Here is a 13,217-nt window from a genome sequence, read left to right as displayed (position 1 = left end):
AACCTTTTGACATTTGAATTCTACCAGTCCGTTTCATTCGATTGGGAACTGTTCAGAAAAGTATCCTTACATCTCGGTATTGATGAGCAAGTTGAGATAAAGGTCCATTGCCTATGTCATCAAACAACAATATGGACTCGTGAATTCAATCATAAAATACTGCAATCTCCACATATCCCTATACTGATAGTAGATTTATTTAAGCATTGATTTTCTTGTTCATGGTTAACAAGGTACATTTATTAGACTTCAATCAAAATTCAACTATCAAACTTATGTATGATAAATAGGTACCTGCTTCGGTCTGGGCACCCGGGCAGTATCCCAGCCCTCACACAAATCGAATGATTTATGTGGCGTATATCTATCCTTGTACCAATGTTTATGTGTTTAAATAAATAAATGATAAGTAGGTTTGAATAATTTTTTCTGGTTAGCGTTTTTTGGCGACTTAGTTTTCTACGGGATAGAGTCGCTAACCCCATGCCCAACCCTCCTTTATTATCCGGGCTTGGGACCAGTAGTAGCCCCCGCAGGGAACTCCAGGAGGAGTTTGTATGATAAATAATTGACGAACTATTTTTACTTTACTGTGAGTATTTTAATGACTTGTAATTAATCATGTCTCCAACTTTTCCTTTGCTGATATTCTAAATGTTAATCGATCTGTTCCTAATTAACCTATATGTATCCCAAGTGAATATATGTTCAGGTCGATTTGAGTTAAAAAGTTAAGATTAATTCAATTTATAAAATATGAATTATAGCTAATTAGTGCATTAAAGGAATACTTACTCAAACTATTCTATCTGAAATCACATTAGAAAATCATACAATAAAAACTTATAATCAGAAACGAGTTTTTGTGAATATTATAGTAATTTAACAGTTGAATTCATGAATCAATTGATCTGTGGAGTTCAACCAATTCTGTTGTCAGATAGTAACTCACTGATGACAATGGTGAACGGTGGCTCAACTTCGTGGATTAGTTGGAGCTAAACATTAACACCACTGGATGCCGGCTCAGTGGTCTAGTGGTTAGGCGTTCACGCGCGAGACTGATAGGTCCTGATTTCGAATCTCGCGTGGCGATATCGTGGATGCGCACTTCTGAGGTGTCCCACAATAGGACGAAACGGCCATCCAGTACTTCCAGGTTTCCCATGATGGTCTAGTTTCAACTAACTCATGATCTCAACCACTGAAATTAAATTTATACATCATATTGATAAGTCAATCTTATAGAGTTTAGAATTACAGTTTATACTGTAAACAAAGTTTTACCCATATATTCACTTTTGTATTTCATTTAATTAAAAGTTAGTCAACGTTAAACGGATGCTCTTTAGGCCTCACAACAAGAACGAAAGCGTTCCATTAAATAATGAAATTGGTCTGTTTAATTCATGTCAGACATTTCGTGATCATTTGGATTAATAGTTATTAGATTGGTTTATTTGCAGCGAATTCTTTTCAATTGTTTCTTAAGCCATATATATTGCCTAATTACATAATGTTTCGCTTCGACTCAAATACCGGGCAATCACTTCCATGAAAGTGACTAAGAATATCACATTGACCCACAAACTATTTGAAACTAAATTTGCAAAATAACGGATATCCAACTGAAGACCTGAATGTATTCACTGCTATTGAGAATTTTTTAACAGTTGAATTCATGAGTCAATCTAAGCTAGGCCACCATTGAAAACCTTGAAACACCGGACAGCCGTTTCGTCCTAATATAGGACTCTTCAGAAGTGGATATCTACGATCCCGCACACATAATTCGAACTCAGGACCTTCGGTCTTGCACTCAAACGCTTAACTTGTAGATCACTGAGCCTCTATGCAACAGTGTTAACGTCTAACCTCAATCAATCCATGAAATTTTTAATCAAGATAAATCAGATGTTTACCAATAATTCTAAGAGCTTTCAATAATTCGTTAACTGATATCAAATCGTGAATATAACATTAATAAGAAGATTAAATCAGTCTTTTTTAATATAATATACTAATGAATTTAAAAAGAAATAATTCAGTACATGTGATAAACTAATTATTTCTTACTACTTTCTATTATTAATTATCCTACCGTGTTCAACACACTCTGTCCTGGGCTTTTCTTTCTGGTTCAATCCAATCGTTGTTCATTCTTCTCATGTCTGTCTTCGTTTCTCGGAGTAATGTGTTCTTTGGTCTTCCTCTTCTCCTTTAGCCTTAGGGATTCCATGTAGGGGCTTGCCTTGTGACGCAGTTGGGTGCTTCCCTCAATGTATGTTTTATCTGCATCCTAGGTGTCCACTGTACTTTCCTCCAGATGTTGACGTCTTCATGATCCAGTCTATCATTAGGAGAAAGAGAAAGGGTGAGATTAAGCAACCTTGCCTGACACCGGACTTTACCTCGAACGAGTCTGTCAGCTGTCCTCCATGCACGATTTTGCAGTTTAATCCAACTTAGGAATTCTGTATGATATTGACTATCTTCTGAGGCACGCCGTAGTTCCGAAGAAGCCTCCATAGTGTTTTCCTGTCCATGCTACTAAATGCTTTGTCGTAGTCAATTAAGTCGTTCTAGAGTGATGAATTCCGCCTGGAGCCCCTCTGGGGCTACTGCCGGTCCCAAACCCAGATAAAGGAGGAGGGTTGGGCATGGCGTTAGCGACCCTATCCTGTAGAAAACTAACTCGCTAAAAAAACGCTAACCGGAAAAAAATAATTCAATGTTAACATACAATAAATCAAATAGGTTTTCAATCATGAAATCGTATATATGACTACATTGTTTAAAATCCTTTCATACAAACTAAACATAATAATAATGAATGAATGAACTGATAATATGTGTTATAGTATGTTTTTAATATCTTATTTTGTTATAATTAATCAAGTCATTAATAATTTATTTAATATTCAATGATTTATACAAATAATTGATTGGTTGAATAGAAATCATGCTTCAGTTTGAGTATCTGGGCAATATCACACAAATCAATGATATGTGCTACTGGTCTCATTGTTATTGTGTCGCGCATATCTATTTCAGTAGTTGAGATCATGAGTTAGTTGAAACTAGATCATCATGGGAAACCTGGAAGCGCTGGACGGCTGTTTCGTCCTATTGTGGGACTCCTCAGAAGTGCGCGTCCACAACTCCGCTTCACGGGATTCGAACGCAGGGCCTACCAGTCTCACGCACGAGCGCTTAACCACTAGACCACTGAAACGGCATCTAACTTTATAAATGTTTAACTTCAACTAATCCACGAGATTGAGCGACACATTCACCATTGTCATCAGTGAGTTACTATCTCACAACTGACCCGGTTGTGTAGTTAGTTAAATAAATATTTGCTGAAGGCTGATTTGAAAGCTTGTTCTCACTGTTCTATGGAATATCATACTCAGTAATAACTATAAAATAAAATTGTTTATGTTAGGGAAACTTAGAGTATTCATAGAATAAAGCCTAAAGAGGCCCTGAAAGCACTGAGAAGCATTTTATCTAATCAATATTCAATAAAAGTATATCAGAAACATTTAGAAAGTGAAGAGTTACGCATCACGTTTCTGATTTAATGATCACCGATCTTGCTACTATGTTTAATAGGGTCCTAGAACTTTTCAGAAACTTGAGGCTATCTGAAATGTTATAAATACTCTCGATTTTTTTGTAAATAAAATAACCTTGTAGTAAAGCATTCTTTCCATATTTTGTACCTTTTCTCTCATATTCAGGTTGTCGCGTAGATTTAGTCTATAATTACTAGAAGAGCTTATGAAACTGATTCAAGCTCTCAGTCAGAAGATTTATAAGTTTAGATTGATAATGAACAGGGTAGAGTTTAAAAGGTTTGAATAATTTGTTCTGGTAAGCGTTTTTTTGGCGAGTTAGTTTTCTACGAGATGGGGTCGCTAACCCCATGCCCAACCCTCCTCCTTTATCCGGGCTTGGGACCGGCAGTAGCTCCCGGATGGATACAGGCGGAGTTTGATAATGAACAGTTTATAATTAATCATCTGTCTTTTAATACCTTACATAAATATATGATATTCATCATTAAAATAATCCTGTGGTATCTATCACAGATACTTTAACCTTTGATAATTTTAAGATCTAAGTTATATATACACAAATCATTTGTTAGATCCCTCTTTTTGTTATGACCTCAGTTTATAGTTTTATTCATCATTTCTTTCTTTTTATATATTACTCCTACCGAAATGGTTCTTATTTACTCTATCATTATCATTATTACAAAGATTGTTTGTACCCATATTACTTGATTATCATACAAATATCTTCATTCCCACTTAAAGATAATCATGTTTACTCTGTTCACCATTTTAATTATATGTTTCTTATGTTTTACAAATTTCCTTTATCTACAATTATTTATTTATTAAAGATTATGTAGTTCTATTTCATGTAACAACTAACCTGAATTCTATTAAACATATGGTTATTTGTTAATCTCTTAGTGGTATCGTAGTCTTTATCCAATTTGATCGTATGGTTATATATCGATTGAACTGACTTCGCTGAGTTCATTTAAAATATAAAGTGTGTAAGGTTTGTCATAAACATAGTTTGCTGCGTTAGGTTTGTCGTCGGCGGGCTAACCAATTTCGTGACCCTATATCTGATTCCAGTTAGATCGTTTCTGATTGCTATTGAAATATACATATCGCTAATCCTCGTATATTATTATCGACTTGAATCACGTTGGTGAATAACGGAATTAAATAAGTTAAATACGAGAATGAACTTCGAATTGGGTTTATTTCATACAAACGTTTATGCAGACAAAAGATCGGAGAAACGAAGAAAAGAGCGAAGCGAAATGATGAATGGTGAAGAAAGCATATAGGCCATCTCGATTTAACCAAGCGTTGTGATTCGATATTTATAGTTACAGACATGTGATAAGTAAGATAGAAAATGAACACACATACGCTTATATAAAAGCCGTCAAGGTTGATAAGCGATTAATTAACAGGGATCAAGATGTAGCTTAAGAAGAGTGGATAAATTGGTTTATCTAGAAGCTAGAATAAGCTATGTAGGCTCAACATAGGACCAATCACCATACATCTATAATTGTACAGCTTCAAAAAGAAGCTTGACCTGAAAAATTGATACTTCAACCTTACAAAAGTTTATTTTAGTATCTAAGACGAAGGTCTAACGTGTCTTGACAATAAAATTTCAAGCAATAGTTTTCAAACATTCCCATGTCACCGTGTTAAGATATTTCCTCTAATGAAACTGATTGGTAGACTCGGAACCGAAACATAATTGTAAACATAGGCTTGTGAAGAATAATGAATAATGCTGAAATCGCAAAACAATGTAAGTAAGACAACCATCGAAAATGCAGAAGCACTAGACGGAACTTTTTGCAACATGCATTCACGATCCTGAATTAAACTAATGATCTATGGTCTCGAGAATGAATACTTAACCTCTAGATTACTGAGCTGGAATCCAACTATAGTAATGTCTGAAATCAATAAACTCATAAATGCAGTGTTATTTTTCTAGCATTAAGATTATCAAAGATGTCGGGTAGTTAAGAAAATTTGATAAATTGTCCTTAGCGATAAAATGTTCAAAACTGCTCGGCTTTAGCTTAGTTAAATAACAAACTGTAGTTCGACCTATAATGCCTTTTTTGTTACGAATTGACATTTTCAGTAATAATTGGTTAAGAGGTTAACAGTACTGCAAAGTTGTTCTTTATTCCTTTGGAACTTTTACAGCAGATGATAATAATTCTTGATTTTGAATGGTTTTGTTAAGTGATTTTAGTATTAAAAACCATTATCGATGATTGAACAACTCTCAAATCAATCAACCAACATCTTCCATTGATGAATGTACCTTACAAACGAAATTTATTTCTAGAAAACCCTTCAATCAAACTATTATAGTTAGGTCATCAGTGACTTTACGATGTTCTTGAAGTTCTAGTGACTATTCATCGTTGGTGTGAAACAGTTGTCATCAGTGTATTTAAGCAATAATTGATTGAATTTGGAAATGTATCATAAGAATCCGATACAGTCCTGGTGGTTATGCATTCACTAAGAACGTGTAGTTCCTAGTTTTTGTACCTGGCGTGGTACACAGTGCTTAGGATTTCCATACTATGACAAAATAGCTGTCCGATTCTCTCCAGTTTTCGAAATAACTCCAAACTGAAATCAATCCATAGCAAATACAATTTATATTTACATATCAGTTTATTTATACACATTGATGACAAGCATTAAAATTGAATTTAAATAGCTTTCTCAATTATTTTCCACAAGTTGTATTGATATAGTTTGATCAGTTATCATTACTTCACACCTTTCTTTCTCATTCTTTCTCCCTGTATTATATCCTTATATACAATCTTTCTTTTATATATTACAACATTGAGTTAACTGCTTCTATGAATCGATTGTTCGTCTTGCTGTGTTAATGAAGTATAGCAACTCGGACTGATGTATATTTGTGCTTGATCTTACGTTGTATCTCACTGACTGAAGTACCTTTTTCATCTAATTCAATATCAATTAAGATTTATTAATTTTCTACATTTCCAAACAGTGTACAAGGTAACATTCCATAATATGTGTTACATTTTGATCATGTTCGTGATGGAATAGTTTCCATCATTTTTATTTTTCTCCTATCTGATTAGATCTGAATAGATTGAACTCGTTTCAAATTTTGAAATTCGACCAGTTACTTATCATATTCTCAGATATTCAGTACTTGAAATGCAACATATTTTGCTCCTGTACTATAACTTTATTTAAGAGTGAAATGATTGTTGATTGTGAATAAAATTTAGACTTATTCAGGGATGAAAACAAGCTAGTTGGTTAAACTAATGATTGGTGTTTTTTTTTCTTTCATTCTAATCATCCATCAGTTTATCATTTTAGCAAAAAAATGCATCAACAGTATCGTTAATTACATCAGCTTTAGTTGGGTATTGTTTTAATTTGCCTTCAACGTATTGATTTTGTTGAAACTTAGAAACTGAACTTCGTTAATTGATCGATATGCTTAAGCTGTTAGGATTGTTTCCATGTTGTCGTATTATAATATTTTCCGGGTTTAAAACATTCCTAACAATGCTTAACTTAATGGTTGAACATTACAAGTATATATTTTTATAATAGATAATGCATTTATCAGTTTTAATCTAAAACCCAGATAATTATTCACATTGAATAGGAATGAAATAATTGAGAGGATATTTACATCATCCAGACATTTATGTGTAAAACTTCTCATCTCTGTTTACTTTTTTTAAAATAGTTGATATTGAAGAAATTCATGAAGTACAACTAGGCTGTTCCTCAAGAACTACACATTCCCTCGGTCGACGACGTCCACTTAGTATGACTCCAACATTATCACATGGGTTCTTATCTTCAAGTGGATCAGGTAGCCTGATTCAATCGGCATCAAAAATGTATTCATCAAATAATTCAAATTCTCTAACTATTGGTTCAATGTCACCACAAATTCAAAGTTCAACATCGTTAAATTCAACTATACTTAATCTTAGTTCTAGTGCATTTACAATATGCTATGGACCGGATTTTACTGTATTAGAAATTTTAGCTTCTGGTCCAGAAGAAGCAAATATTTGGGTGACTGGATTAAAGTGTCTAATGGCTGGTGCTCAAGGTTAGACAGATATATTTTGTTTTTATATCAGCAATTTTTAGTATTTTATATCTTATTTATTATTGAATACTGTCATTAGTATGACAAATTGAATTAATATGATAATAAAAACCATTTTAAAAGTTGAATTCACGAGTTAATCTAAGCTACATCACCATTGAAAACATGGAAGTATTGAACGGCCGTTCGCGCAAGATTATGGATAGATTGAAGCTAGTCATTAACACAGATGGATAACGGTCCAGTGGTCTAGAGGTTAAGCGAGGCCGTAGGTCCTGAGTTTGAGTCTCACGTGCAGAGTTGTGGATGCACACTGTTGAGGAGTCTTATGCCAGGACGAAACGGCCGTCCAGCACTTCAAGGACTTGAGTAGTGGTCTAGCTTAGATATACTTGTGAATTCAACTCTGAAAATACTACAATCTCCACAAAAAAAAACATTTTGTAAGAACAACATATCAGTATATAAAAAATACATTTGCTCTTCTTCATAACTCATATTTCACAGGACTTTAGGCCTTCCTAACCATATAGGTCTCTGTTGATATAAATATGCATCTATTATTATAGATTCATTTATTTGCTCTTGGTTCCTTAGCTCTACATACTTACACATATTCAAAAAGCGTTCCTAAACATTTAATAAAAAGTCATGATGGATTTAGTTCAACTGCATCTATAGCGAGTAAGATTATCATTAAGGCTAATAGATAATGATAAACAAATATAGCAATAATTCACAAGAAAATACCAATTAGCTTGTTTTCATCCCTGAATAAGTCTAAATTTTATTCACAATCAACAATCATTTCACTCTTAAATAAAGTTATAGTACAGGAGCAAAATATGTTGCATTTCAAGTACTGAATATCTGAGAATATGATAAGTAACTGGTCGAATTTCAAAATTTGAAACGAGTTCAATCTATTCAGATCTAATCAGATAGGAGAAAAATAAAAATGATGGAAACTATTCCATCACGAACATGATCAAAATGTAACACATATTATGGAATGTTACCTTGTACACTGTTTGGAAATGTAGAAAATTAATAAATCTTAATTGATATTGAATTAGATGAAAAAGGTACTTCAGTCAGTGAGATACAACGTAAGATCAGGCACAAATATACATCAGTCCGAGTTGCTATACTTCATTAACACAGCAAGACGAACAATCGATTCATAGAAGCAGTTAACTCAATGTTGTAATATATAAAAGAAAGATTGTATATAAGGATATAGTACAAGAAGAAAGAAGTAGTTCATAGAAGGAAAGATATGAAGCCATTTTAATCTCTCGGTTTAAGGGAAGACAGAGAGTGGATACACCAACGCCATTCTGATCGATTCTGGGCCATGTCACCAAGAATCTCCAACCACTGGTTACGATAGTCACGCGGACCCCAACTAAGTAGTCTGCATCTACCAACATGGGTCAGACTAGAAGTTAGTGACTCCAAGCACTGATGCCACGTTCTGGTTTGACCGCCCCAAACTTTCTCCCAACCATCCCCGGCACTAGTCAGAATTGCGCATCGTGGTAATCGGTTTTCAGGCATACGTAACACGTGGCCCAACCATCTCAGTCGATGGAGATTCACAACCTCATCAACTGATATACCGTCATCCCCCAATACCCTATGTCTAACCTCATTATCACTTACCCAGTGATCCCAGCAGATGGGAGCAATATTTCTAAGATATCTATGGTTAAATACTAGTAAATTACAAGTATGCTCTACTCTCATTGATCACGTTTCGCACCCATAAAATAGAACAGAACGAACTTCTGAGCAGTATAGTCATCCTTTAATTGATAGACGGATATTTCTCCTTCGTCATAGGTGACATAATTTCGCAAAAGCCAAACAAGATTTTTGAATCCATGCTGAGATTTTGTCAGACCACAACCCATTAAAGTTGATCAGACTTCAGAGATAAGTGAAGTTGTCAACGCGTTCGACTACTTTACTCCCTATCCTTAGTTGATGTGTTGACACAGGCCAGTCCTGATGCAATAACTTGCATTTAGAGTGGGAGAAGCGCATTCCAAACATTTTAGCATTGTTGCTTAGTGCTGCCAAAAGACTCGGCATTTTATCAGCGTCTTCACCAAACAGGACTATATCATTTGCGTATTGTAAGTTGATAAGTGGACCTCCTGGTAGGAGATCAATGCCCGAGAATTCAGTCGACAAAAGCGTTATTTCCATCAGTATGTCTTTGATGAAGTTAAACAAAAATGGAGAAAGTAGACAGCCTTGACGGACACCACTTGAGATTGCAAAAACAGATGACAGTTTTCAGTAATGTTTTATTACATTCGAACATATGCTGTTATTTAGATTTTCAATCTATATCTTTAGAAAATAATATTCTACTAAGTAGAAAACAAAGAGAAGCCAATAAAGAATCAGGGCATAATATAAAAAGCACTTAAACTCACAAATATTCAAATCTAAAAATATGTTCTTTAATTCAGTTGGATTAGCTCCAAATTATTTATGATCAAACTATGATAATCAATCTGACTATTTAATGGTAAACCTCTTACCTTTTGAAACACTCAATATACATATATGTATATTCAAACCATTCAATTCGAATGTTCTACTCATTTAATGCTGAACTAACTAACAAAATGATTAAAATGCATAGTTCATCATAAAAACTAGGTCATCATTAATAACATATCAAAATGTCAGTAAATATCCTTCTGTTTAAACAAGAATAAAAATTGTTTCATTTTCTAATGTATAATCACATTTATTCGCTTGAATTGTCTGGGTTGATAGATACCAAACGTTTGTTGATTAACTTAGTTTCTTACTCGGTTAGACTATTATCACAAAGCTTAATGGTACATGATCCATTCCCTAATGGGGTGTTGTTTATGAAAATGAGAGGACGAAAAGCGTATGTCCGGCGCTTTAACCGGATCTCATGGGCTCCAATATCCTGAGTGAACGAATGGCGTATGAACCAATCGTTGGTCACCGGCTACCATGGGAATGCATCTCCTCACGATGCTCCACTACCTTGTGGATCAGACCTTTAGGTCAAAGGCTCGGGGTGTGGCCGCCTAAGAAAACTACCTGCTTTGGTTTGGTCACCCGGGCAGTATCACAGCACACACACACACAAGTATGGTGTGGCGCATATGTATTTGGTGCCCTCTTGTCCCAATATTTATGTGTTGAAATAAATAATAGTAAATAATAATGGGGTATCAGAAAAGTCCACCGTTGAGAAATCCCATACTAGGGTGAAACAACTATTCACTACTTTCTAGTTTACAATGATTGTTTACCTAAAGTAAATTCATGATGTCAGTTTACATTAGTGAATAGCCGTAAAAGATTAAGTAGTAGATAAACAAATAAACAACAATTTTAAAACATTGTGAATATTGATAAATAATTTGGAAAGTTACTTATTTCTTTATATATAGATCCACAGGTGTTGGAAGATAGACAGAAACCACGTGACAGGTTAGTCAGAGATAATATACGTATATATATATATATATACATTTGTTTACATAGTTATCCTTGTTGTTGAGCCACATTTAACTTGTGCATTATATTCGCTTATCATAATCAGTTTACCATTTGCTAATTATAGTTACCATTTTTCTGGTTTTTATTTTATACCAAGTGAACAGGAGTGATGCGTGTTTTTAAAAAACAAAAAAATGAAAATGTACATTTTAATGATTCTGTTTATGGATATACCCCCTCCCCACCACCAGCACCCATTTGATTCTTTCATGACATTAGTGATTACTAAACTCCATTCAACAAAGAGAATCATTTTCAATGTATCTCTTATGAAATCGTATACATAGATGAGATGTTAAACAGATGTTCCCATTAGTAACTTTAAACAATATGTATACATGTTATGTAATATATAACGTAAATAATAACAAAGCCACTCTATAGGATAAGTAAAGATCAAGTGAAATTTGTAACTAAAGTGATACTAATTAAAATGATCATTATTATTATACTTTATTCTATCAATTAAATATGAACTAATTAATGAGTTTAATAATGAAAGTAATTAGAAGTGGAAAGTGTAGGACTACACTTCAAGTAATGTGGGTAACATTTCATATTTCCAATATTGAAAGAAATAAACATAAAGAAAAAAACAAAAATAATATTGGAATTGGATAATAGTAATTAGTTGAATCATAGATGCCCGTTTTGTTCAATTTAGAACTCATCAGCTATATGTTCATGGATCTAACTGCTAACCACTAACCAGTTGTAATAAATAATTGTAATGTCGAGGCAGTTCACTCGGGATGTACATGTTTCAGTCTCTTACATCAAAATAACGAAATATAGAGTCTTACAAACAAATTAGCATCAATAATAATAATGATGGATTTAATCTAAATTAAAGACAATTATACTGTATAGAACATTTGTATACAGATTTTAGGTTAGGATAGCTTGGGACATGTGTTATGTATGCCCAACCACCGACTGCCCCGACGTGCGATGTTTTATGATGTCGAATAGTGTAGGCTGGAAGAAAGCTAGGGGCGGCCAGACCAAAACATGGCACAAGTCCATGAAGTTACTGGCAAGTGGACTGAGCCATGTCGGTATGTATAGACTACCTGGTTGGGGACCGCGAGATGATAGCAACCGATGGTTAGAGACCCTGAATGACATGGTTCAAAATCGTTTGCAATGGTGCAAGTGCATCCGCTCATTGTGTTCTCCCAAATTCTAATCTTCTGAATTCTTCATGTCCCTTTTTTCCTCTTTCCAAATTTATTTCACTGGGTCATACTTCTTGAATAACATCTTCAAAACCTAATGTTTTCGATTACTGCCTATACTCTTACTACCTCTACAACTACGTGATTTGAGTCGACAGCTGCATCTCTGTGCCAATGTGGTATGGCAACTTTAACTAAGTTGTTACTGACTGACTGACATATATATATATATAAATTGGCGCAAATGTTCTTGACTGAAGTTACGGCAACTGATTAACAAGACTAGATGAAAAAAAACAAGGAAAATCGAAATGATATAGTAGCAATAATAAAAAGAATGACTAAACCGTGAGAATATGATGTAAAAAGGTAGTGAAAAGGTCTGTATAAAAATATTGGAGTTCGAGGTTGTGAGTAAAATGAAGAGTGTAGGAATGTGTTTGTGCACGATTCTGAACCATATTGAAAGACTTCAACTATTGATCGAAGTTACCAAATGAAAACCAGACAAACAGTTTGCATCTACCAATGTATCTTACACCAAACGTCAATGAGGCATACGTAACATATTTCTCAACCATGACATTCGATATTGTTGACTTGGTCATTCTAAGTTACGCAAAGAATAATTACCTTTAATTTGGCTTTCATCCATTTTTGTTATTATCACTATTATTATTAACGCTACTTTGTTTTTAAAGTTTTGCATCTTGACATTTTGATGTAAAAGACTGAAACATGTACATCCCAAGTGGACTGCCTCGACATTACCGTTCA

The 13,217-nt window shown here is 34.1% G+C and overlaps 1 protein-coding gene across 1 annotated transcript in view; it reads left to right on the top strand.

The window, feature by feature from the left end:
• PLCL1 (Inactive phospholipase C-like protein 1) overlaps nucleotides 1-13,217 on the top strand; it is a gene marked incomplete at its 3' end in the record, with an annotated part of 104,622 nt that overhangs the window by 26,715 nt on the left and 64,690 nt on the right. Inside the window, exons 3-4 of the mRNA XM_012937681.3 lie at nucleotides 7,327-7,701; nucleotides 11,154-11,193. Coding sequence (XP_012793135.2) covers nucleotides 7,327-7,701; nucleotides 11,154-11,193 — 415 coding nt within the window. The remainder of the gene's footprint in view (nucleotides 1-7,326; nucleotides 7,702-11,153; nucleotides 11,194-13,217) is intronic.

This window comes from Schistosoma haematobium, chromosome 3 (assembly GCF_000699445.3).
Source record: "Schistosoma haematobium chromosome 3, whole genome shotgun sequence".
Taxonomy (NCBI): Eukaryota; Metazoa; Platyhelminthes; class Trematoda; order Strigeidida; family Schistosomatidae; genus Schistosoma; species Schistosoma haematobium.
Note: the sequence above shows the minus strand (reverse complement) of the source record. Positions and strands in the feature narration are given on the sequence as shown.